Source organism: Arvicola amphibius, chromosome 7 (assembly GCF_903992535.2).
Source record: "Arvicola amphibius chromosome 7, mArvAmp1.2, whole genome shotgun sequence".
Taxonomy (NCBI): Eukaryota; Metazoa; Chordata; class Mammalia; order Rodentia; family Cricetidae; genus Arvicola; species Arvicola amphibius.
Genome location: NC_052053.1, coordinates 7,110,168 through 7,134,748, shown reverse-complemented (window position 1 = coordinate 7,134,748; position 24,581 = coordinate 7,110,168). Strand labels below are relative to the sequence as shown.

Genomic DNA, 24,581 nt, shown 5'->3' with positions numbered 1-24,581 from the left:
CAGCAAACAAGCCAGGCAAAGGCTGGACATGATGTGCGGCTGAAACCCCAGCACTTGGGAGGCGAGGGGAGGGGAGGAGGGTTGCAGCTCTAGGCCAGTCTGGGCTACGTAGTGAGGAGACTAGGTTAGCTATGTTGTGAGAGCTTGCTGCAGTGAAACAAGAGGCAAGACTAAACAGCTGCTGCCCTGAAGATGGGGGAGGCCGGCAGGCTCAGCAAAGAGTTCTAACAAAGGAGTTCTGAAGTGCCCGTCCTTCATGATGGGGGGGGGGGGGGTAGCTCGGTACAGCAAAGCCCCAGGTGAGCTACACAATGCACAAGATGATGCTAAGTAGTCACATAACGCAACTGCACAAATACAGCCCTAAGTGCCCTGACAATGAAGCATTGGGATGGCACACACACACTAGAATGCAAACGTGAGTGCTTCGGGCATCACTAAACCCCAGCTGTGTCCACGAGGAGGCTTCTAAGACAGAGATAACCCAGTGTCTCTATTAATGATGATCGTCTCTATTAATAAAGATGATGACCACAACAAGTAAGCAGCAACTGAAACCAGCCCTCAGTATGGACATCACGAGCCCTGCTCTTGTTGGAACAGAGCTGATACCTGAGGCGGAGCTCTGACTGCTGGAGGAGGAGGAGCCACCCCCTTCACTGGAGGAGTCTGAGCTGCTCTCGCTGCTGTCCGAATCTGAGTCAGAGGACTCGGACTCCGAGGAGGACTCTGAAGAAGACGAGGTCAGGGCGGGTTTCTTCTGCTCAGCTTCTGGTTTCTGGGCCATGACGACCTTGGGTGTATTTTTCAGGTGCTCTCGCAGTTCATCCCTAACAGAAATATAATGTGTTACATTGGCTTGTAAGATGACTTTGTCAGCTAAAGCTAAAACTGCGAACGATCCTTACGTTAAACCTCCGAGACCTATGGAGGTGAAGAAGTTGATGGCGAAGCGGGTATTCCGTGGGTTGTCTCGAGGTAACAGCCCTTCAAAGAATGGCTGCAGAGTTCTGGGGAAAAAAAGAGAGAAAAGAAAAGAAAAAACACAGAAAGAAAAATGAAAACACCTATACCCACTTACCATATTTCCTATATATTCAATTAGTAAGTATAAGAAAGTGGTTTACACATTTATAGTTAGGCTATCTAAATATAATCAGTAACAAGAAATAATTCACTGACATTCACTTCTTTATAAAAAGTATTTCTTTACAGTTTGTGTGTGTGTGTGTGAGCGCACGCGTAGGACAGCATATAGGAGATGTGGGTGTCAGGGATCCAACTCATTTCAGATTTTGTGTCCTTTACCCTCTGCGACATCTCACTGGCCCTTAGACTTGATTTCTGTAACTATACAATATGGATTTAGAAATTTTTCATATAGACACTAGGATACACACAGAGTATACAGATGGCATACACATATACTGTGTACAGGATATATTCACAAGTATATTTCGTACAAATGCACAGAAAATATTAAAAGTCTCAGTGTACGTATGCACTTCTCAGTAAGCACTGGGAAAGAGTAGGAAATAGGCAATGAGTGTTTTATAGAAAAGGGTAAATTATAGGAAGGCTGACTAAGCATGGTAGATCAACAAGAGGGTCATAGCTTCTGCAGTCACAGGGTATGGGTGTACGTAACAGCAGCCCTACCAGTTCAGTGACACTGGGGGGATGAGCCTGATAAAGCACACAGAATATGAGACCAGAGTGAAGCAGGTCTTTGGTCAACATTTAAGGAGGCAGAGCGATGAAAAGCTGGAATAACCCGTGGCGCTGGCGGAATGGAAGAGGAGCCAGTACAAACAGGTACTAAGAAAGGGGAAGTGGGGGATGCGACAGCCCCAGAGCCAGACCCCGAAAGGTGCGTGCTGTCCCATGTCTTTTAACACACAGCACACTAATGAAACCCCAAGTCCTAGAGGGCTTTTCCCTGCGGACAGAAAGCGTGAACTGTGAAGAGCCAACGTACTCATCCTTTAGCCTCGCGTTCAGCTTAGGAAGACCCATGTATTCACACAGTTCCTGGAAAAAGATTTTGACAAAGATTCTACTAGACGATGTAGTGGTTTCTTCACTGAGCTTTATACATTCAAGAACCTGAAGATTAAAAGAGAGAATTAAAAAATATTACTTTTGCTTTAAAAGACAAGGACAAGTAGCCACGCAGTTTAAGTCCTCTCAAAATGACTGGGAATTCCCACTCTCAGCAGCATCTCTGGACCCTCCCATGCTGACACGCGCTCTTTCTTGGTGACGTGGAAGACTGCGTCTCTGTATTAACTTTCCAATGTTAAGATGGTTCAGGAACGGTTTTGTTCTTTTTCTTGAAGAAGGTGCTTTTCATAGCAGAGAAGACATCCTGTCTCGAGCATATAACACCAAAGTAAAGACTGCTCGCAAGCTTCCCCCGCAGAACGGGCTGTCCACAGAGACTAGATAAATGCCACCCAGAGCAGGATGCCAGCTCTATCTAGCATATATACACAAGGGAAAAGACAAAAAATGATGGATGATGTATCCTGAAAATTAAGATGACAAGTTTTATAAACTAACTGTGGATATAGATTTTAGAGATAAACAGAAAAAAAAATCTAGCTTTTTATGGGTTATACTGTGGAGCCTATTTTAGCCAACTGTTTAAAACTTCTTTTTAGAACGCGGAAATGAAGCAAAGGGTTATGATCAGCTGCTGGGTTGCTGTGCCCACTGAGTGTAGTTGGATATACTTAGGACTTCCGTACTACAAACATATTCAACACTCCTAATGGGCGGAGCTCATTCTACCACCAGTTTGTGGTATTTTACAACGTCGTCCTCCTCTTCTTGGGTGTGACTTCTCCATATTAAAATTCTTCTAGCAACTTTGCTTCACTTGGAGTATGACACTTTTTATGGCACGTGACTGTCAGACAACTTTTCTCTTACATGGTAACATTCTTGAAAGCAGTGACCACATAAATCATTCGATTGCCTGCTACCAAGATTTGTGACTGGACAAGCAGCTGGTAGCAAATACATCATTTGAATGAACAGTGAGCGATTATATAATAAATATGGGTTTAAAGTTCAACTTGGTGCATATTTCCCCATTGAGGACGTCTTTCTTTGCCCTAAACACGATCACAGGATCTCCTCCCTATAGCTTAAGCTAAAATGGCCCCTTACCACCTCCTAGAACAATCCCTTCTTTGAGTCTTAGTAAAAGCAACCTTGGAGAAGCTGCTCTCTTAGGAAATACAGACAGTAATTCTGAGGCACCAGTGCCACCAGGAGAGGGGACACGTCTCTCCTTGGTTATGTGAGTATGCACAAATATGTATAAAGATGTGAAACATGAAAATACATAATATTTTCTCTGAAAATACTGCTAGTTGGCGTTACCACAAAGCAGCATGGTTTGGGCATGTATGATCCACAACAGTATTTCTTACTGTGTCCATTATTTGACTTAGTGTTTTGATTCCATGCTGCGTGAACATGTTTCAAAGACAACATAAAACTGCACTACATATTTGGCTCTAATTCATGTTTACTGATAGGAAAAGCATGGCCAGGCCATAATTAACGCACAGTTCAGGACAACAGGGACCAGGAACGACCCAATCACTTACACTCCATGGCAGTGAGTCAGTGTGTAGAAGGTGAGCAAACATCTTAGCGACGTTCCTCAGTTTGTTTGTTTCTAAGCGATGGATGGTATCGTACTGTTCTTTGAATATACTTTCAAATGATTCCATGTATTCTTTTTTCAGCATGCAAAACCGCTAGGGATAAGAAAACTGAAAGTCAACACCAGCAGAAACTGAATGCCAAAACAACGGAACTTATTGTTCCTAAATTTATTAAACAACTGTAAACACCTTCGAATATCATCTATCACTCAACCTTTCTGTGTGAAATGATGTTCACAAAGTTACAGCTATAGTTTCTATCTGGATTTATATGCTAAAATAAAATTATACATTTAGTTGATCCTACAGACATACATTTTGTATTACATAACTGTGCTTTATGAATAGTTTACAAATATTTTAAGGAAGCCGGGCGGTGGTGGCGCATGCCTTTAATCCCAGCACTCGGGAGGCAGAGGCAGGCAGATCTCTGAGTTCGAGGCCAGCCTGGTCTACAAGAGCTAGTTCCAGGACAGGCTCTAGAAACTACAGGGAAACCCTGTCTCGAAAAACAAAAACAAAAACAAAAAACCAAATATTTTAAGGACTGGAAGATCCCGGATCAATGGTTAAGAGTATTTAGTGTTGTCTGCAGAGGACCTGAGTTACGTTCCCAGCAGTCATGCCAAGCGGCTCTGACAGTTCCAGTGATCCACCTTGGGCCTCTGCAGGAACCTGTGCTCATGTGCACACACCCTAACATGTACACATACAAAGACACATAACTAAAAATGATAAAAATAAACCTTCAAAAATTTTTAAAATCATGATTACCCTGTGCTGGCTTAGCAGGTTCCTGATGCTAGTAACTGCTTTGAGTTTCTGAAGACATTAGTTGTTTTGGACTGGTTACTGTTACAAACAAAGTATTTGTAATTTCAAGAAGCTGTAGAGACATGATAGTAATTTAATGTATTGAAGGGCATGAGTAATCTGAAGGAGGAACATTGTGCTCTCAGAAAAGAAAATATGTTGTTGGTTGAGGGTAGACCAGGCCACAAAGCACAATCATTAATTCGCTATATTATTGTGGGGAATTCTTTTGGAGCGTCTAATCCTGCTATTAAACCTTGACTTGAAAAGCAAGGCTGTAACTCACCCCAGCTAACAAGCCGAAAAATTTTTCATAGGTCCTTTGCTGGGCACAGCAATCAAGTATCATGTTGCAGAGTTCTTTCTGTCAGAAAGAAAAATGGTGTTAATGGCGCAGAACACAATGGAGCTTTGCTATACGGCAATTTACGATCAAACAGTGACTGTATTTTCAAACTAGACTTTTAAAAATTTTGAAAACTTTGTAAAGTTATTTTTAAAAACTCAATCAATGTCAAGCTTACCATTTTTGAAAAGCCTTTAGTCTGATTGATAACATCTAAAGCTATTTATGATAATTTCACTAAAGATAAAATTCTAAATTCATGAGTATGAATCATTTCTAAACAATCTAGTGAAGAGGGTCAAGGCATAACTGGATATTCTGTCTTTAAAGACATCTGTGTGGAATTCTTTTAAATTTAGATTCACCTTAGCACTGGGGCTCTGATACGCTGAAGGGGAATAGTTACGAGATGATGAACCCATGAGGCTAACAGAAGACCTTAGGAAGTTAGTGGGTAACTAAGTCTACGATCAATCTTTCCACATGAATAAATTAATGAATGAAACAGTAACACAAATCCTTCCGAATACAACCTGAGCAGTGTAAACATACATGTTGTGACTGCTACAGCTCCTATCAGAAGGATTCTTGGGGTAATGTATTTGCGGTAACCACCCAGAAATTCTGCGCAAGCACTGTGAGTAGAGAAGCCCACACCAGGATGCGTTCACGCAGACACTGCACTCTACTAGAGCACACGTCAAAGACCCCGGAGCCTTCAGCCTTGGTTTAGAATAAAATTACAAAACTTACATCTACATGAGTATTATTGCTTCAATTCACAAAACCTATTCATCTTAAACATTTTAGTTACCAATACGTGTTCCCTAATTTAAAAAGAAAGGCATAGGCATACTGTTTGGCTCTCTGCGAACTCCATCTTCAGCAACTTGTGGGCACATTCTTCAAAATCTAAACTAGGGAGACAAGATGGTCACAATATGTTAAAAGTCTGAAGCAGTACATTACAGTGCTCTGTACCTGTCCAAATATTACTGTTACTGTCTTAACTGTAAATATGCATAATATTCCAGCACACAGAGAACAGCTCTTAACTACTAACACCAAAGTACACACACATAACAGCACAAGGAACCATGCTACAGAGAAGTCAGACACAAAGGCCACACACAATGTAATGAACAGGCAAATCCATATACAGAGAGAAGCGGATGGGACCCAGATGATAGCCAATGGAAACAATTCATTCTTCAGTGTCAAAAATATTTTGGCAATGTTTGGACAACTTTGCAAATACTCCAAAACAACAAACTGCAGATAAGAAAGGATGAATTTTATAGTACATATGGATATATATATATATATATATATGAATTTTACAAGTATATGTGTAAACTTTAAAATGATATACAAGAAATAAAGAGAATGACTGTCTTGATCTTTATCGTTCTCTCAAACCAATCAACCTGCAGTGACATACAGGAAGGATGTTTCTCAATGAAGCACAGCAGCTGTAAACTCTCAAGTGCTAGCATCAACTTTCCTTAAATTCTAGAAGACAGCTGGCATGGTGGCTAATTCCTATAAACCCAGTACTCATAAGGCTGAGGCAAGAAGGACTTTGAGTTTGAGGGCCCTAGGCTAGACTGAGATTCTGAAAGAACGAGAACCCCAGCAGAGGACGAAAGGTCCGTGAGGACGTCACGAACTCTGCACACTGGCATCCCAGTGGTAAAGGACAATGAACTCTGAAGATGGGAACCTGGTCCCGGGGGCAGAGACTGCTCATGCTCAAGACTGACTGAATGTCAGTCATTTCTCCAGTATTTGTTTAGTAAATTCAGTCCAAAAAGAAGTATTAGTAATTTTACTCAAAATTTTAGGTAAAATAACAGGTAGAATGCTTAACAATAAAGAATATAGTAAAGTTTAAAATGTTACCAAGTATTTGGCTTTTGTTCTGTTTGCTTCAGAAAAGGCTGCATGTAGCCAAGGCTATGTAGGAAGACCTAAACTCCCGACTCTCTGCCTTCATCTTCCAGATCCTGGGAGTGCAGGTGTCTCCACATAGTTCCTTTAACCAACTAACTCTTGTAAGAAATGTATTTTCAGTTGCCAGGCCTACGTCCACACCTTAATCAGTACATCTGGTTCTTGGGTGCACACAACTTTAACATCTCAGATTTAGCAACATTTGATGTGATCCTCTTGTTTAACAGAGTAGAAAATCAAGACTCAGAGGTGTCTGTGAGACAGATTCCTGGACACCTCAGTATTTAAGAATTAAACACGAAATATTTATGCTTCTAGTTCAATGGGAAAGCTACAATAAGTACTGCATTTAAAAAGCTTCTTGAAATGTGTATTATGTATTTAGGGAAGCCAGGAAAGAAATTCTAATTAAAACAGGTCTAATTTCTTATGTTTCCAGTATTATAAACCTCAGTATAGAAAACGATTCTATCACACTGCAAACCTTAAGACACCTCTACAGCACTGTCTGTCCCCAGTCACTAGTGCCTAGTTTATCCAGACACTGCAAACCCTAACACATTTCTACAGCACTGTCTGTCCCGCTCACCTGTGCCGAGCTAGGACGAGGTGAGACCTGCTGCAAAAGCCAGCCCAATACACTACAAGTATCTCATTTTATATCCAAACACAGGGCTTCACCATTTATGAAAAATAACTATAACATTAGTAAATGATGCAAAGCAACTTATAAGGAGCAAAAGCACATTTTTACAGTGTTTATACAGATGATTTTATAATATCCTTAACACAAGATAATTAGCAAATTCAACAAGAACTTGACTCAGGAATAATGCTGATATATCTGAACCCTTTCAGATGGTCTAAACCCTCCCCAATAACCACCCAATGCAATGCAATGATTCTGAAAATGTTTGCAATTCATCTGTTATTTCTAGCTTCTATTACTTATTAGGTTTCATAAGCACAACTGGGCAACCATCCAGCATAGTGCAAGGCAAGAAAAAAAGAAGAAAGCTAAAATAAAAAAAAGCAATCTTCCAGGTAGCAGATAACAGGCAAAATTACACGGTGCCTAGAATGGACACATTTCAGTACTATAGCAGTAACAATGAGTATTATTAAACATATGAACTGTTTAAAAAAAAGGAAATACATGGCAGGAGTGGGGAGTACTTGATAATTAAAAGCAAGTCAAATAAGTAATAAGAAAATTTTTACTAGTTTTATTTATCAGAAAAAGTTGTATTATATATTTGCATTCTTTTAAAGCATATGTTGATTCTGAGGGGGCACTAATTATAAATATCACATGAGCTAACAATGCTCAATATTTTAGTTATCTTAAGTAACTGAGCAAAAATAATTCCAGTTTTAAAACAATAAGTGAAGTAGGGTTATATAAATGCATTACTAAATTATTGTCTTCTTGATGCCAGTTGTAAGTAGTATTTAAAGATGACTACACTGATGTGTCCAACTGAAGAAACTATCATCAGGGACACGGCAGCCCGTCTCCATCCGCTATCACAACGTTGACATCATCAAGAAGCAGGAGCAAGGCGGGACAGCAAAGCCAACTGCTTACTGTGAGGTTTTGTATAATGAAAGAGTAATCTTAGAGCCACAGGAATCTCAGAGCAGCCGGAAAATGGGAAGACTAGCAAACTAGTCATAAGAAAAATAAAAGCGCCAGTCCCTACACAGTTCAGGAGTCAAGCTGACTTGTTTGTGTAAGATTACCTAAGAGTCCTATGTTCAATTCTTAGGTCTGTAAAATACGCACCCCACACCACCTCAGGCGTCACTTTGTCCCTTCTAACCGGAACGGTATAAAGACTTCAGACAACAGAAAGAAAACACTGGACACACACTACAGAGACAGACAGACAGATCTTCAGTCCAATCCGATGTTGATGACTGTGTCATTTCTTGAGCTGCCTAGCCTGTTTTCAGTGAAGACCACACAAGCACAGCTCTGCCTGGTCTACTAACCTTCTCCAAACTGACATGGATCTGAGCATTTCCTACTTCTTAACAAGTCACGATCAACTCAATTCTCAGGGGAGGCATAACCAGACATCTGGCCATGTAGGGTAGGTAGTGATTGCCCATTTGCTCCCTTCTTTGTTTTGCAATGGACAATTCTGTGTAATTGCAGTATTGAAAAAGGGCCAGCTGCCACGGAGGGAAAGCCCTTGACTCGTGTTCCCAAAGGCTTTCTGTAAAGAGTTTACCTTCAATAATGTTTTGTGAATCTAATAAAATTCAAGATCTAGTACCACTGCTTCAAAAAACAAAACAAACGCTACTTCTACTTTTGATGACCAATGACAGCATTTCGCTGCCTAGATATTTAATGACTAACATTTTTATGAGACTTTATCACCAAAGAGTCTCGTTCCTAAATCCTCCAATGTGTATATTGGGCACTTATGATTTTCTTCTAACATCTGTATGGGTTTTTATAAGTCTACTAACCATTTTCATATATAATTTGGAAAAAAACTTGTCATGTATGGGCTGGTATTCTTTTAATGATATTATGCAAGGTCTGCAGGCACAAAGAGAAGCCACTGTCTAAGAGTGAATGGCTGCCTATGCTGGGCGTAATCACAGCATCAGGAGGTTGAGGAGGGCAGATCTCTGTGAGTTCGAAGCCAGCCTGGTCTACAAAATGAGTTCCAGGACAGTCAGGGTTACACAGTGAAACCCTGTCTTGAAAAACAAGAACAAGAAGAACAAGAAGAAGGAGGAGGAGGAGGAGGAAGAGGAGGAGGAGAAGGAAGAGGAGGAAGAGGAGGAGGAGAAGGAAGAGGAGGAAGAGGAGGAGGAGAAGGAAGAGGAGGAGGAGTGGGGCTACCTTGTGTCTCGATGCTTCTGTTTTTGGTACTTTTTCTGATTTAGATAGTAGCAAAGTGAAGGCAACTTAGGGTTCTTTCTACACAATTACTCAGCTGCACTGCAACTCCTCCCAGTCACAGCGCTGAGAGCAAGACTGAAGTGATCTCTTCTGTCCTGAATAACGCTGCAGTTCTCAAGAGTACAGCAGGGCCTCAACTCTACAAAATTCTCATCGTCTAAGTTGCATGGAAAAACTAGCAGCCTTTTCATTTGAATGATAAAAATATAGGTCAAGATAAACAAAAAAAAAGTTTTTATCAGTGTTTGGTATTCTTCTATTTAAAGTTTTCAGTCAACGAAAACAAGATGACTCCTACTTATGGTTCACCATAGTCAATGGAAACACAGACCCTAGCAACAACCCAACTGAGAAAACATACCTCCTCCTGTGTGAATGTAAACACATTCCCAGTAAATCAATAAGCTGATTCACATCAAAATAACAAACGGACTAAGCACTTAACATTTTTGGGTATGTTCCCTCAAATCAAATATACAGGTTTCAAAGGAAATAGTTTCAATTTCATGATATCTTGGTACTTCTTAACACTATTACACAGGGTCTTCAAAGCTTTCCAAAGTGTAATTCCGAGTTCCATTTCTAGCCTCCTGCATCTGCACAGCAAGGAAGCTCTCAACTAAGCTTCAGAATTAAAAACCACATCAGAAAAAGAAACATTAAATTCTCATTAACAAATATTGTGATAGCCTTTCATACAGAGTTGGTTATTTTTGAGGTTTAATTACTAATATCTAACTACAAAAATTGGCACACTGAAAGAAGGCAGAATCTATTTAGGTAACACAGTTAGGACTCTAAGTAAAAACGCTGGCTACCCATCTCTTACCCAAGACAGAAATAAATGACCAATTAAGCCATAAATAAAGTCTTACCTTGACTGAATAGCAAGATATATTGTACGGCGAAATGAGACTAGGTTGATTTCTGTTTTGTCATGAATAGTTACTTTTTGTCCTGAAATAAATTAAACATAACAATTATAAAAATATATTTGTTCTATGATCAAATTCAGTAACAACAATGTTGTCTTCCTTTTGTAAATGAGTACCTGGAAAATTAATGGAGCTACTAAGCTTCTGTCACACCATTTTGTTGGATCAGAGTCCACAACTATGCCAAAAATCTACTTTTGTCTTTGTATTACAAACCCATTTAGAGACCATAGAAGGTTTTACTCCACACTGATGCTTCATGGAATATTATTTCTAGAGTTATACACAATTTTGATTAGGTGGATGAACTGTACGGGCTGAAATTCAGCTTAAGAGAACACTGGGTTGTGGCAGGTTGGTTGGCTCTCTCCAAAATGTATGTTTTTCAAAATCTCTTCACTGATGTAAGAAAACTTTCTTACACCCAATTATTTGTATTTAAACAGTATTTCCATATAAAACAAAGACATTTTAAAAGAAAAATGTACTATATAGCTACTTAGATGACTTAAAGACAGCAGTGGAAAAAGCCAATCTATTTTTTATAAAATGTTACAGAACAATTTCACCAAAAGACCTCTATTACCCTAAAAAGAAAAACATACTTTTATTATTTCCAGATGTGTAATGTAAATAACACCAGCTTATATATGCTGCTGTATTACTGATACTCAACCAAAGGAAAGGTCTGAGCTTGTTTTTCTGCAGTGATGATACCAGAGCTGAAGAGGAAGAACACCGAGCCTGTTTCTGTACTAAAATAGTCGGTGGCCTCCCTACCCTATTTTGCCAAAATGAACAGCAAATATCTAAGTCATTCACATTTGTCACACTCTTGCCAAGGTTACATAAATCACACACCCTCAACATGAATGTACCTTTAGAAGTCAAGGTCTAAAACACCAAATTAAAATTATGTTATTAGTAAAAATGCATTTCCTTGTTTAAAACTTTTAGGGTGGGTATCCTGTTGTAGGGGGCAGTCTTCTGTCCTATAGGGTATGGAAAAGTCTTCATCCGCTAAACTCCAGTGGCATTTTTCACAATCCCTTTTCAGTGAACTGAGAATGGTACTTCAGAATCCACTTAACCCGGGAGTGTTTATAGCACACTTGAAAAGCCACACTTTACCTTCCTCCTCCTCTTCTCCTTCTTCATCCTCCTCTTCCTCGTCCTCGTCTTCACTACTTCCAGCTTCTTGGTCTGTGTTTGAATCACTGTCTCCTTCATCAAGAATTTCTACAAAGCAAAGTAAGATTAAGAAGAAAAAAATTAATGAGCTAGATACATATACCTCACCTTGAGAAGCTCAGTCTTATTTCGCTGAATCTAATTTTAACTGTTCACCTGCCAGAAAGCAATGAGAACGATTTGATGTTAGGAAGGTGACTGCATCACTCTTGGTCAGATAAAATGTGCTCAGGAAACAAGGGGTGGAAAGAAGAAAGGTAAAGGCATGTGACGCTTTTCTGAGTGGGCAAGAGCACCAGGAAAACACTGGAGACCAAAGCTAGCATTTCAAATCCAAATGCTATCTTAAGAAAGAGCGCAGTCTATGATGGAAAAAGAGGCCATATACAGAACACAAGAATGCAGAGTTAACAATGAATATGGAATGATATGGGAGGGTAAATCGTTCCATAACTTAATGTATTCACTTTAAATAAATAGATTGAAAATTTTAAAACATGTAATTGTTCAACTGAGTATTATAATCAATCTAAAGCTTTTTCATGCATAAAACTAAAACAGAAGTTGACAGATCTTGAACAAAATTGGTAAAACCATCACTATTACTTAAAATCCAATGTACATTCAGATCTGAATGAATGTATATGAAAGGTCACATAGGACCATCAACCACATCAACAGTGTAAATGGTACGGATCACAACTGTACCTCGCCCAGAGATGCTGTCAGAACTGAACACTTTTGATGTGAGATGTTTTTCTGTGCACTGTGACTATGTACTCCTCCCACTGGTTAATAAAGAACCTGTTTTGGTCTATTACAGGGTAGAATATAACTAGATGGGAAATCCAAGCAGAGAGAGAGAAAGAGGGTGGGGTCGGGAGGGAGACCAGCAAGCCACACAGAACAAACAGGATGCCCAAACACTGTAGAGTTGTTATTTAGCCTTCACCTGACAAACAAATCTTAAAAACATTTATAGCAAATGCAACTCAAAGAAACAATCCATTGTCTAGTGGGTTATACAACAGAACACAGACTCTGAAAAGAAGAAACTATTAAGTATTCAAAAGCAGGAAGACAGGCACTCCTGCTGTTTCCCCAAATGCTGTAAGACCTAATGCACAAGTGCACCTGGGTCACTCTCAGGTGCTAATTACTAGAGCTGTGCTCCTTCCTGCTGTGGTCATTCTTTATGCCAGTTCCAGAGGAACAATTTACTGAAGATGAAGGTCAAATGATCTGTCTGATAGTTTAGAGCATCCTCTTTTCTCTTTTCTTTAGAATTAGCCCAAAATTCCATAAGCACTGACAAGTGGATTTCATTCGATGAATAAAAGGTTTCAACAAATGTTCTCTGATTCCCTGGGGGAACTTGAGAGAGACCTGTCAGATGGTCTATGAGGGCAATACTACTTTCCTAATGATCCCAAGGCTTCATATGCCTGCTCACTGCACTGATATCTACAACAACAGACAAGAGCAATGGGGGTTAAGATTGCTGCAGTCTAAGCAATGCACAGGAGTCAACGCTGCTTTCTGCCACACTTGCAGGAGGGGAAGGCTATTTTGATTCTAACTGTCCTTGATGAAGATGTAAAACACTAATAGTACATTACAGCTTCGTACTTGAACTTGTAGCACATGTATTAGACAGATGGACGTGCCATGGTACCCTCAAGGCCAAGCCTGGGTTAACTGCCTGGGTCTATAATAAAATAGCAACTTTTTACATTTTTTTTTAATTTAAATTTTTATTTGGAAAAATAAGGTCAAAGTTATCAACAGGTGTTATTAGGTGTTTAGCAAGCATTTTGAAATGCTACAAAGTAACACTCTTCATTTTAAAAACAGCAAAAAAATAACCAGTATTTGCCACCATGATACAATTTAAGTTTGTAAGACCGAATCTAATAGTTGCAAAATTTGTATTTATTCCTCTGAATTTCAATAGCTTCCCAATAATGGGACAAACTTCTGAGGAGACAAGTGGCAACATTAAGAAACGTAGTGTCCTAACACATTAACTCGATTTTGATGATGTTCATGTGCTAATATTTAAAAGATACATATATATAACACAGTGAAGCAAGATGTTCCAGATGACTGTCAGGTTGCAAAATGAGGCAAGGCTTAATGATCTATTGGAAGTGATACATACACCAAAGGTTTTTGACATTCAACTGAGTGTGAAAATTCATCGGTAACATTTAAGATTTCAAATGGAAATTAACTTTTAAGAAACTACTAGCAGTCAAATGCTGTCCTAGTATCAAGGAGGAATAACACATTCACCTGCAAAGGCCACAACAGTCCTCCCTCAGCTAACTACATTTTATAAAGGAAATCAGAGTGAGCTGCAGTAGGCAGAATGCAGAAGAACAGAGTATCCACTTCCTACTAGGTTAGACACTATACATAAAATATGTCATCTTCTCACTAAGTCCCATCATTTGAGAAAATAATTTAATAATGTCATAAAATGTTGCTTACGTTACTATCTACCATTTTATTATTTTTAAATGAGCTAATTAATACATAAATATTCAGACACCAACAGACACAGCACATATAAACTGAAGCTCTGTGGAGTCTAAGTTGAAAGAATGCTAAGGGGTCTCAAAGCTACAGAACTTGAGAACTGCTGTATAAAAAAGGATAATCCATGTACTGTAACTGCCTAGACCTAATGGGATTCCCAAGTTTAAAATAGAAAGAAACCGTATTACATATTCAGGGAAAATATTGGCACTTTTCAGGGACACTACAGAGAAAGAAGTCCACAAGCAAAGAACAAGGAACTGGCTTAAGAAATGAAAGCCTAAGTGGAGAAGGAGCAGGTCCTGGGGCAGGGGAAAGCTGAGAAGAATTTGCATCAAGGAAGAGAAACCTGTTTGTGGTACCGTAGTTTTAGCATAGTGCATAGAACAGAAGACTTTCTGAACCCTTCTAAATACAACTAAAGCACAGAAGGTAGACGACAGAATTCAGCGACTCACTATGCGGCAGCTTCCAGAGTAGTAAGCTGTTCTCAGATAATATCACAGCCCACAGTAAACAAACCATAAACCATCACAAGTAGGACCTGGACAAGATTATCTGAGGAAAATACCCATGTCTGGGAAAACACAAAAACAACTACCGCTGTCTAAATACCTATCCATGGTAATACAAAGTAGTTCTTCTCTATAACTTGACTCTTCTATCAATCAATTTGTTCTAGGCTATCTAGCTAGTAATGGAAAAGACGAAACACAACTGAAAGTCTGTCCGAAGTTCCAACTTACAGTACACGACTGACATACAAAGAATAATCAGCCAGCAACCACTCAGACACAGATACTGTGGTGAATGTCATTAGGAGAACAGTAATCTACCATCAAGAGAATATATGGTGTGACACTTCCAATAGCAAATAGCACCCAATTGTGTGGCCCTGAGTGAGGTGTAGAAAAATACCCAATAAAGGCCACTGGTAATCTAGAAGAGTTTCTTAAGACAGGTGGAAGAAGAGGGACATTCAGAATTCCGAATGAATTTACACCAGGAGCAACCACTGCGAATAAAGTTAATTCACGAGGGAGCAACGAGCAGGCTTCACTGGAGCTGAGCTTTAGTCTGGGGAGAATCAGTGGTTGCCTCTACTGATCCAAGTGATGTTGTCAAATTTTACATACCCTTTTTAATAGCTTTGTACTTCTCTTCATTCTCCATAAAATTAGGATCCATCTTGAAAACATCTTAAAAAATAAACAAGTTAAGCGTTAATTTCCTGCACACACTGGTGCACACACTGGTGCACACACTGGTGTCCCACCTCCTGTTTTGCACACCCTAGGCTTACTAAGAACATCTTCTGGATTGTAGTCATCCTCCAAGGGTAGCATGTGGGTAAACTGATCATCCTCTTCTACTAAATCAAGCCCGTCCAGAATAACGGGGTGGTCCTTGAATCCGTCCTTCCGTACAGCAAACATCACTTCGATCATGTACTGGACTCTTTTGTCAATCTCAGACTCATGCAGGATGTTTCGCAGGCGTTCAAAGATAGCTGAAGTTAAAAGAAAACCAACGAATAAAAAACAACACTAACACTAGAAAAGATACATAAGACCGTACGAACCAAGGGTGTGCACTCACCACTGATGCCTCTTGGTGACAGCTGGGTTAATTTGAGGCCACACTCCTTGAGGAAGCCGATGGCTACCTCGACGCTGTCCTCTGTCGGTCTCTCCAGCAGCAAAGTGAGCATCTCCAGACACAGAACCTCGTGAGCCTCAACAGAGTCCAGGCACGGGGGAGACAAAATAGTTTTATATTATTAACCTGCTACTGACGAGTTCTTAAACATAAATTAGTATTCTATCATGATTACAATGCACATGATAGTTTTTCTATAAATTTTATCATGTACATATCAAAAATTTACAGATAATCTTTTTAACATCTTAACTCATTTAACTAAACAGAAAGAAGCATCTGGTTTATGTCTACAAGTAGATTTATTTTGATTTATTTACTTATTTATTAAGAAGAGGAAATCAGATCCCTTGTGATTGGAGTTACAGACGGTTGTGAGTGCTGGGGACAGAACTCAGGACCTCTGGAAGCACGAGTGCAGTGCTCTTCACCACTGAGCCAGCTCTCCAGCCCCAATTCAATCTACTGCACAATTCTACTAAATTCTACTATTTACTACTTAGAATATACAAAAATTTATCATAAACTATCTTAAAGATTCTGATGCTAAATTATGACTCATACAGAAGTATCTTTTTATTTACTCATTTAGGTTAACTGGGGTCTCATGCATGCCAGGTAAGCACATGACCACTGAGGTACAGCCCTTGTATGTTTCCTCTTCAGAGCTCAAACTACCTACCTGGTTCATATTTTAACATATGAACACTTGTACAAATTAGAACCATACTACTTTTTAAGGGGGAGGAGTAGGGTAGTCACACATCATTCTAAGAAAATCTTTGCCGGGCGGTGGCGGCGCACGCCTTTAATCCCAGCACTTGGGAGGCAGAGGCAGGCGGATCTCTGTGAGTTCGAGGCCAGCCTGGTCTACAAGAGCTGGTTCCAGGACAGGCTCTAAAACTACAGTGAAACCCTGTCTCGAAAAACCAAAAAAAAAAAAAAAAAAAAAAAAAAAAAAAAAACTTTACATCTATCTGGGGAGGTGAAACTATTTAATATTTAAACTGATGTTAATGAAAAAAATTTCTAACAGAAACTAATAAAATTTTAAAAGCAGAACTATGTATCTGTTGTTACAGATAAAGACTGTTTTTCTCTGCTGTTTAATTGGTTAAAATGTAAAGAATTCCAAGAGCAGACACTGGGAAGATCTACACTTCAATGCTAGAGAAATAAGATTAAGTGCACATTAGAATCCTTCCGGATACATGGGAATTACAGTAAGAATGATGGCACAAATGGAAAAATCTTTGAATCTGAGTAGTTTTATTTTCAAGGCTGAGTAGAAGTCAAATATGAAACAGAAAAGTAGATGAATATAAAAATTAAAACCAAACAAAATGATAGAATTATATGCATTCAAAATCATTCACCCTAATGTGTTTCACAAATATGTATCTGGTTAAAAAATTTATGATCGTCTCAGGAAGACTTGGTATAAAGGAAAGAAAACAATAAAGTAAAAGATGTCAATTATCTAATCTATATCTCATAAACTGGCCCTAATTATAAATGACTACAACATTAAAATGAATTTTTTCTTTATATCAAATTTAATTTTTTAAACAACTAGCATTTTCATTAACATTAATGTATAGCTTCTGTTATAAGTGTGCATAATCAGGACTAAGTAAAACCAGACAAAATATAAAAATAAGTCCACCTCAATTTTTTAATCTCAAAAATTAAAAAAAAAATGGAGCCACAATAAAATTTTCCTATATGCTATCTTTAGGGACTACACAGTAACTTTAAAACAAATTAACATGGGCTGGGGATGTACTCAGTTGGCAGAATGCTTGCCTAGTGTGTGGAAAACCCTTGATCCTCCACACTGCACAAACTGGACATAGTGGCTACAATCCAAGCACTCAGGACAGAGGAGCTAAGCAGGAGGAGCCGAATTTCAAGGCCAGCCTTGACTAATAGTGAGTTTACGTGGAGATAAGGAAGGAAGATGCAGACAAACAACATCCATCTTGCTGACAGGACAATTGGTAAGGGGTGCACAGCAGGGGCCCCTGAGTGTGAGCTCATGCGCCGGTTTCTGTGCTAGGCTGAGCACTGCACTAGGTGTCGTGTAACAGGACAATATCCAGAGAAGCAAGCCCATTCTATAAGAGTGGCAGAAACGCTACACAACAAGAGAAGGGCGGGTCTGCTGATGAACTTGTCTGGGACGAGCTGCTCACACCACATCACTTCTTTACTCGGTGGGCATGAGCAGCAGGCCAAGGAAGGAGTGAGAGGAAGAGACACGGAAAAAGGACTTAGTTAAACTCTACACAGAATAACTTGTAGTTCAGTAACCACGGACAGTGTTCAGTCACATCAGCCTGAACAACACTGAACAACATTCAGATTATCTCTACACTCAAGAATATTAGTGCATTTAAACCACTTTTACAACTGAGATCTCACCCAATGTGATCGAAGACTATGATGCAAGGAAATGGCACCAAGACCATGGTCTTATGCCACTAACTTCCAGCAGGTTTTAAAGACAATTACTTACCACATTTTGGTTAATAAGATGTGCCACAAATTTAGAAGCAGTCAGGCAAAGTTGCTGAAAAGTGAAAGTAAAGACAGTTAAACCATCAACTATAATCAATTTTCCTGTATCTATAAAATCTATAGTGGATTACCATGCTCTGTAAGGGAGCACACGGGATGATTCTTATCCAGCAGTAATACACATGAATTAGCTATGAAAACTGCTAAGTACACAGTCAGGCATCATCTTAGTGGCCAGAGGACGTGTAGGAGAATGAGCAGTTTTCATGAAGCACATGGTAAATGCGCTCCTGTGTACAAACCAGCACACTAACTTTCACTGAGGCTGGTTTACTGGCCTGACCTCATGTGACAGTCTGCTAGAAGCCACCCATACCTTATCATTCCTTCGATATCCTTTCCGGAAATTAAGAATTAGTCGCTTGAGGATTAATTCTCCAATCTGTGGAAATTTTGAGTTGATAATTGCCACCAAAGCTGCATAGACGTGAGTAAAGATTGGAGATGCGCTCTGCGCCTGCAGAACCGATCTGGACAGCAGTCCTCTGCCCAAAACGGAAGAAGAGCAGAGTCATGAAAACACGTAAATCAAGGAGAACTATTCCGTCATGAAGAAAAGCTCGTTTAAAGAGTTCACCTTGGCAACCGATAAAAAAGTGATTTTTAATAGAAAAGGAGGTGCCTAGTCTTGATATACCAAGGCTGGCTGATATCCACGGGAGGCCTGCCCTCTTCTGAAGAGAAAGAGAGGAGAGGTGGGGGAAGGGGATTGGAGAACAGGAGGTTGGGGAAATATTGGTTGGGCTATAAAAACAAAAACAAGCAAACAACAACAACAAAATGCTTTTATGCCAGACATGGTGGCACACACCTTTAATCCCAGCACTCGGGAGGCAGAGGCTAGCAGAAACCAGCCTGGTCTACCAAGCTAGTTACAGGACAGTCAGGGACACACAAAGAAATCCTGCCTCAGGAGTTCGGTGGTGCTTTCATGAAAACAAAATCTTGCTTTTTTTGTAAAATGAGAATAAATTTTTTCAAAAATTCCTTTCTAAATATAATCCTTTTTCTATTCACATTTCATCTAATCACAACTATAAGGATTAGGGAAAGAGAAAACATGATCAAATATATTGCAGGAAAACTTTTTCAGTAAACCAAACCCGAAAAGCAGTGGAGTAAAAACAAACTATCTTGATGAGTGTAAAATTTAGACAACATAAAAATTCTGCCATGGGTCCATCATTTGTCTAAAATAACTCTGATGCACACAGATTTGAGCTGTGTCCCTTTGGAGTAATTAAAGAGGAACCAAAGGAAGGCCATGGAGGGACAATGAGGGGACGACAGTGACGGACTCACTAGAAACAACTGTTGCGTTTGTGTAAGGACAGGAGAGACGGAGAGCAAGGTCATTTACATATTGTGAGCAACAGAGTGACAATCACTGGACCGCTGAACCACTGGGGAGGAAGAGAAGTGGACCCAGACTGCACACAGCACATAAGCAGAGCCACGACTCTACGCCTGCGTGTTTTCCAGGTAAGATGCACAGAGCTCTGCTCCAAGGACGGCGGCAGCTACCGGCCAACCTTCTGCTCCCAACAACACGCTCTATTTAGCTTACTCCAGTTTTCAATGTAATCAGGGCAATGTGAAATTACAAGAAGACAGCACTCAGATGTAAAAAGAATAGACAGATATGTGATATTTATTTCCCTATCTTTATTCTTTAAAAAAGTCAACAATTGCCTGAATCCAAATAGAAAATGATGATTCTCTTCATTTTCCTCCAAATTTATTGTTCCCCTTTCCAGTCATCTCCATTCTTACTTTGCTTTAATTAGAATGTGAACTGGAATAAACGACATAATAAAATCTCAATAGTTAGAGGCCAGACACTTCCTTTAGAAACAAGCTATGTTGCTTTTCCTACTACCCAAATTCAGTGTAATACCCATCAAAATTCTAGTGGCGTTTTAACGGGGAAAAGAAGCTCCTAAGATTAATACAGAATATAAAAGAATCTAGGTAGCCAAGAAATCTTCAGCAAAAAGAAGAAAGCAGGAGGCACCATATCACCCCCTTTACAACTGTCTATTGCCACACAAGCCACAGTCATCAGAACAGCACGGCACGGGCACCAAGCTCTACAGAAACCAACAGAGAATAGAACAGAGCACCTAGAGGGAAATTCATATTTAAATCTGTTTTTCACAAAAGCATCAAAACACACAATATTAAGGTAGTCTGTTCAAATTAGTGGTAGAAAAACCAGCCATCAACATGTGGAAGAATAAAAGTGGACCTTAATCTTAAGCAACACAAAGCAACCTAAAACTGATTAATAAACAGAAAAACAATCTGTACAGCTACTTGGGGAAGCTCCATATTTGTCTGCATTGATACAATTTAAAACATAACTCCAAAATCACAAGTAACCCAAGAAATCTTGTCATCATCTAAAAGACTTCTGGACAGTGAAAAAAATCACAAGAATCAAATACACAAGCCAAGTCTAATAAGGAGCTAAAATCCAAAATACACAAGGAAATCAGAGAAGCCAACAGGAATAAGCCATAAAATCAACACATCTAAACGGACATTTCTCCAGACTGCACATAGGTGACACCACGCAGCATCGTCTATCACCAGATGAACAGAGTACAGCCACAGGATCTACCATCTCATCCCTGGTACAATGAACGTCATAACAGTGACAAAGGCAAGTGTTTCCAAGGCTGCAGAGAACAGGGAACACGCGTGCACTGTGACTAGGCACATACAATAATGCAGAGGGCAGGGAAAACACGAAGCCACGGAGCCATACACTACACCCTACAGCATTATCCTCAGCAGCCTGATGGAGCGCCACGCCAGAGGAACAAAGACAATTCACATGCACACATTGGGATACTTCAGCTCTAGGGAAGAAATCCTGACACTTGTGACTACACAGGATATACGGATCAAAGCATCACAGTGCTAGTAACAAATTCATGAAGATTTTATGTCAACTAAAACGAAGATATTTGAAACAGCATATTTTAATAATTATTATGCCTTAGCAGCTTTGTTTGTCACAGCCAGAACCTGGAAACAACTTAAATGCCCCTAGACCAAAGCATGGATAAAGAAAATGTGGTACATTTACACAATGGAGTACTATATAGCAGAAAAAAATAACATCTTGAATTTACAGGAAAATGGATGGAGTTAGAAAACATTATTTTGAGTGAGGTAACCCAGACACAGAAAGACAACTATCACATGTACTCACTCATAGGTGGTTTTTAAACATAAAACAAAGCCAGCCTACAAACCACAGTCCCAGAGAATCTAGACAACAACGAGGACCCTAAGAGAGACTCACATAGATCTAATCTACATGGGAAGTAAAAAGTAGAACAATACAAGATCTCCAGAGTAAATTGGGAGCATGGGGACCTTGGGGAAGGGTTGAAGGGAGGAGGGGAGAGGCAGGGAGGGGAGCAGAGAAAAATGTAGAGCTCAATAAATATCAATAAAAAATTAAAATAAAAAAATTAAAAAATTATTATTATGCCTTTAGATTTAAACTATTAGAGACATTTAGTAAATGTCTGTGCAAAACTATGCTGTAAAATCAAATCTCCAAAAAAATACTGACTATAAACCTTGAACAACATGATATAAGTTATTTAATAACTATATTGTAAAAGAACTGCATTTTGAATAAATGTTCACAAGCACCTTTGAAAGGAAGTAGCCTAACAAACCAGGTTTACTGTTCACAGAGATGTCTCTCTGAAAAGTTACTATGAGAAACACAAGACAAACAACCAGCACTCACCTCCCCCGGACTATGTTCTCTTGAAGGAGCTCTTGGATAATAATACTTATGTTGGAGATGTTGACCTTGTTAATGAGACCATTGATTGATTTCTTCAGGGCCTCCCAGCTCATCCTCTGGTAGGCTAAGCTAAAAATTATCAAAAAAAGGGAAAGTCACAAGGGACCCTGGAGCTGAGAGACACTGTTATAACATTCAAAAGATCCCCTGTTTACGCGGCTATCCTGCTGAACGCTAGACAGCTATGGCTTTTAACTTACATTGGGGCATTCAAGCCTCACTTAGTTTGTTCCCCTAAACTTGATACTGCCCAGGTCTTTTACAGTTCTAAGCATATGGTCTTTGTAATTATTTCTATTGGAAATTAACATCAGATGGAGGAATCCATAACGCCCCCCCCCACACTTCTCTTGAAGTCTAGTGAGACCAGCAGGCTTCCTCACATGCATGAGAACAAAAGATTACAACAGATACTAAAACAGTCCTCAAAACACGAGAAGAACATGCTTGACAAGGTGTGCTCTGAGTGTCTTCAGACATGAAATTACGAGAAGCGGTTGGAGGCCAAGTGCTGATTTTAGTTTCAAACAGCCTGGCCATATACAGTGTTTCACAGTAACCATAACAAACGGGATTGGGACCACCCACTACAGTTACACCTCTAATAGAGAGACATGCTAGAACTTAGTTGAGGACTACTAAAAATAAAATGCATATTCCCCAGTCAAGACTCGGAACCCGAGAGCCTGAACTCTACCTAGGAGCCTACGGAATCCTGTGTGGAGAGCAGTGGGAGCAGGGCTCGGCGGGTCTTAGGTCACTGACAGTGTTTAGAGCACAGCAAGCAAGAGGGCGAGAGGCAGACTGACAGGCGCACTTGCACCTAATGTCTTGTTGCTTAAAATTCTCTATCAGTCAAGCTTGCAACTGTGCGCTGTACACACCTATGGCAGAGGTGACCCACTGTCCCACTCCGCACACCTGGACACGTCACCTCCTCTAGTGAAACACGTCTGACTTCGTAGATAGTGCTAGCGTGTAAGCACAACTCCCAGGAAACTGGAAACATCCAGCACAATGAGTCTCCTCACTCTGGAGCCGTCACTCCACTCCACCTAGAACCCACTCACAGGAAAGTCCATAAAGCCCTCGCCATTTCTACTGTACCTTCCGACCATGGACAAACCTCCACCGTACAGGAATTAACTCCTAGAGCTGCTCATAATCGCACAGGCTGCTAACTCTTCCCCAGCCTAGGTGATGATGAAGTTTGTACACACAAACAGAAACACAAGGACCCAAGTTCAATCTCTGAGTCATGTAGAAAATGCCTGGCACAGCAGTACACACTGGTAATAGATACGGTAATACAGAGACAGGTGTATCCCTGGGGCTTGTTGGCCCGCCAGTCTAACCTACTTGGCAAGTTTCAGGCCACTGAAAAAAAACCAGTCTCCAAAAAATAAATGAGTAAAAGACAGTGTCTGAGGATTAACACTCAACACTCAAAGCCGTGCACGCATGCTCGCGCACAAACACAAAGTTATGAACTAGTATCAGAGTAAACAGTATACAATGCTCCAAAGGAACTTCTGAAACCAAGAAGACAAGAGGCTGTAATCTGTGGTCTCTATCACAGTAAACTGGGTACGTTCTTAGAAAAATCACCACTAACTGCAGTACTCTACTCCTTGACCAATGAGGCTGCCTCTGCTTTGGAGACGCAGTGCATCAACGTGCCTGTTTTTATCTGTGATCTGCTCCTGCATCATCCTGAGTTTTGCGGGAGGAATATACGCTCCCCCAGTTCGGGTGAGCAGTGGATCCTGCTCATCCTTCTTCTTCTTCATGGCAGGTTCTTCCTGAGTAGAACTCTGGGTTACAGTTCGTTCTGGGCTCCTTCTTCCAGGAGATGGGGATTTCCGGGACCTTTTCCGATCCACTTCTCTTTCTCTTTCTCTTTCTCTGCGTTTTTCTCGGTCCCTTCTGTAAAAATGGCATAGAGGGGGTAGAAAGACATAAAATCATTCTCACAGTGAATGACCCAAAATGAGTGAGACCACAGGAGAGGAAAGATGTTCAGGATGGAGAAGCAATACCTGCCAGAGGAAAAGATGCCTTCTTCCAGGGTTCAAGGCTTTTAATAAGCATCAGCCTGGAAGCAAGCTGGTTAGAGGGAGGATGATGG

At 40.0% G+C, this 24,581-nt stretch overlaps 1 protein-coding gene across 1 annotated transcript in view; it reads right to left on the bottom strand.

Moving 5' to 3' along the window:
• The window catches only part of Cwc22 (CWC22 spliceosome associated protein homolog), a 41,438-nt gene that overhangs the window by 5,012 nt on the left and 11,845 nt on the right, over positions 1-24,581 (bottom strand). Inside the window, exons 5-19 of the mRNA XM_038337328.1 lie at positions 24,134-24,379; positions 22,394-22,522; positions 18,938-19,106; positions 18,560-18,613; positions 15,982-16,117; positions 15,686-15,892; positions 15,519-15,581; positions 11,782-11,889; positions 10,591-10,672; positions 5,696-5,756; positions 4,780-4,857; positions 3,621-3,773; positions 1,979-2,106; positions 909-1,010; positions 613-830 (exon numbers count right to left, since the gene is read on the bottom strand). Coding sequence (XP_038193256.1) covers positions 613-830; positions 909-1,010; positions 1,979-2,106; positions 3,621-3,773; positions 4,780-4,857; positions 5,696-5,756; positions 10,591-10,672; positions 11,782-11,889; positions 15,519-15,581; positions 15,686-15,892; positions 15,982-16,117; positions 18,560-18,613; positions 18,938-19,106; positions 22,394-22,522; positions 24,134-24,379 — 1,934 coding nt within the window. The remainder of the gene's footprint in view (positions 1-612; positions 831-908; positions 1,011-1,978; positions 2,107-3,620; positions 3,774-4,779; positions 4,858-5,695; positions 5,757-10,590; positions 10,673-11,781; positions 11,890-15,518; positions 15,582-15,685; positions 15,893-15,981; positions 16,118-18,559; positions 18,614-18,937; positions 19,107-22,393; positions 22,523-24,133; positions 24,380-24,581) is intronic.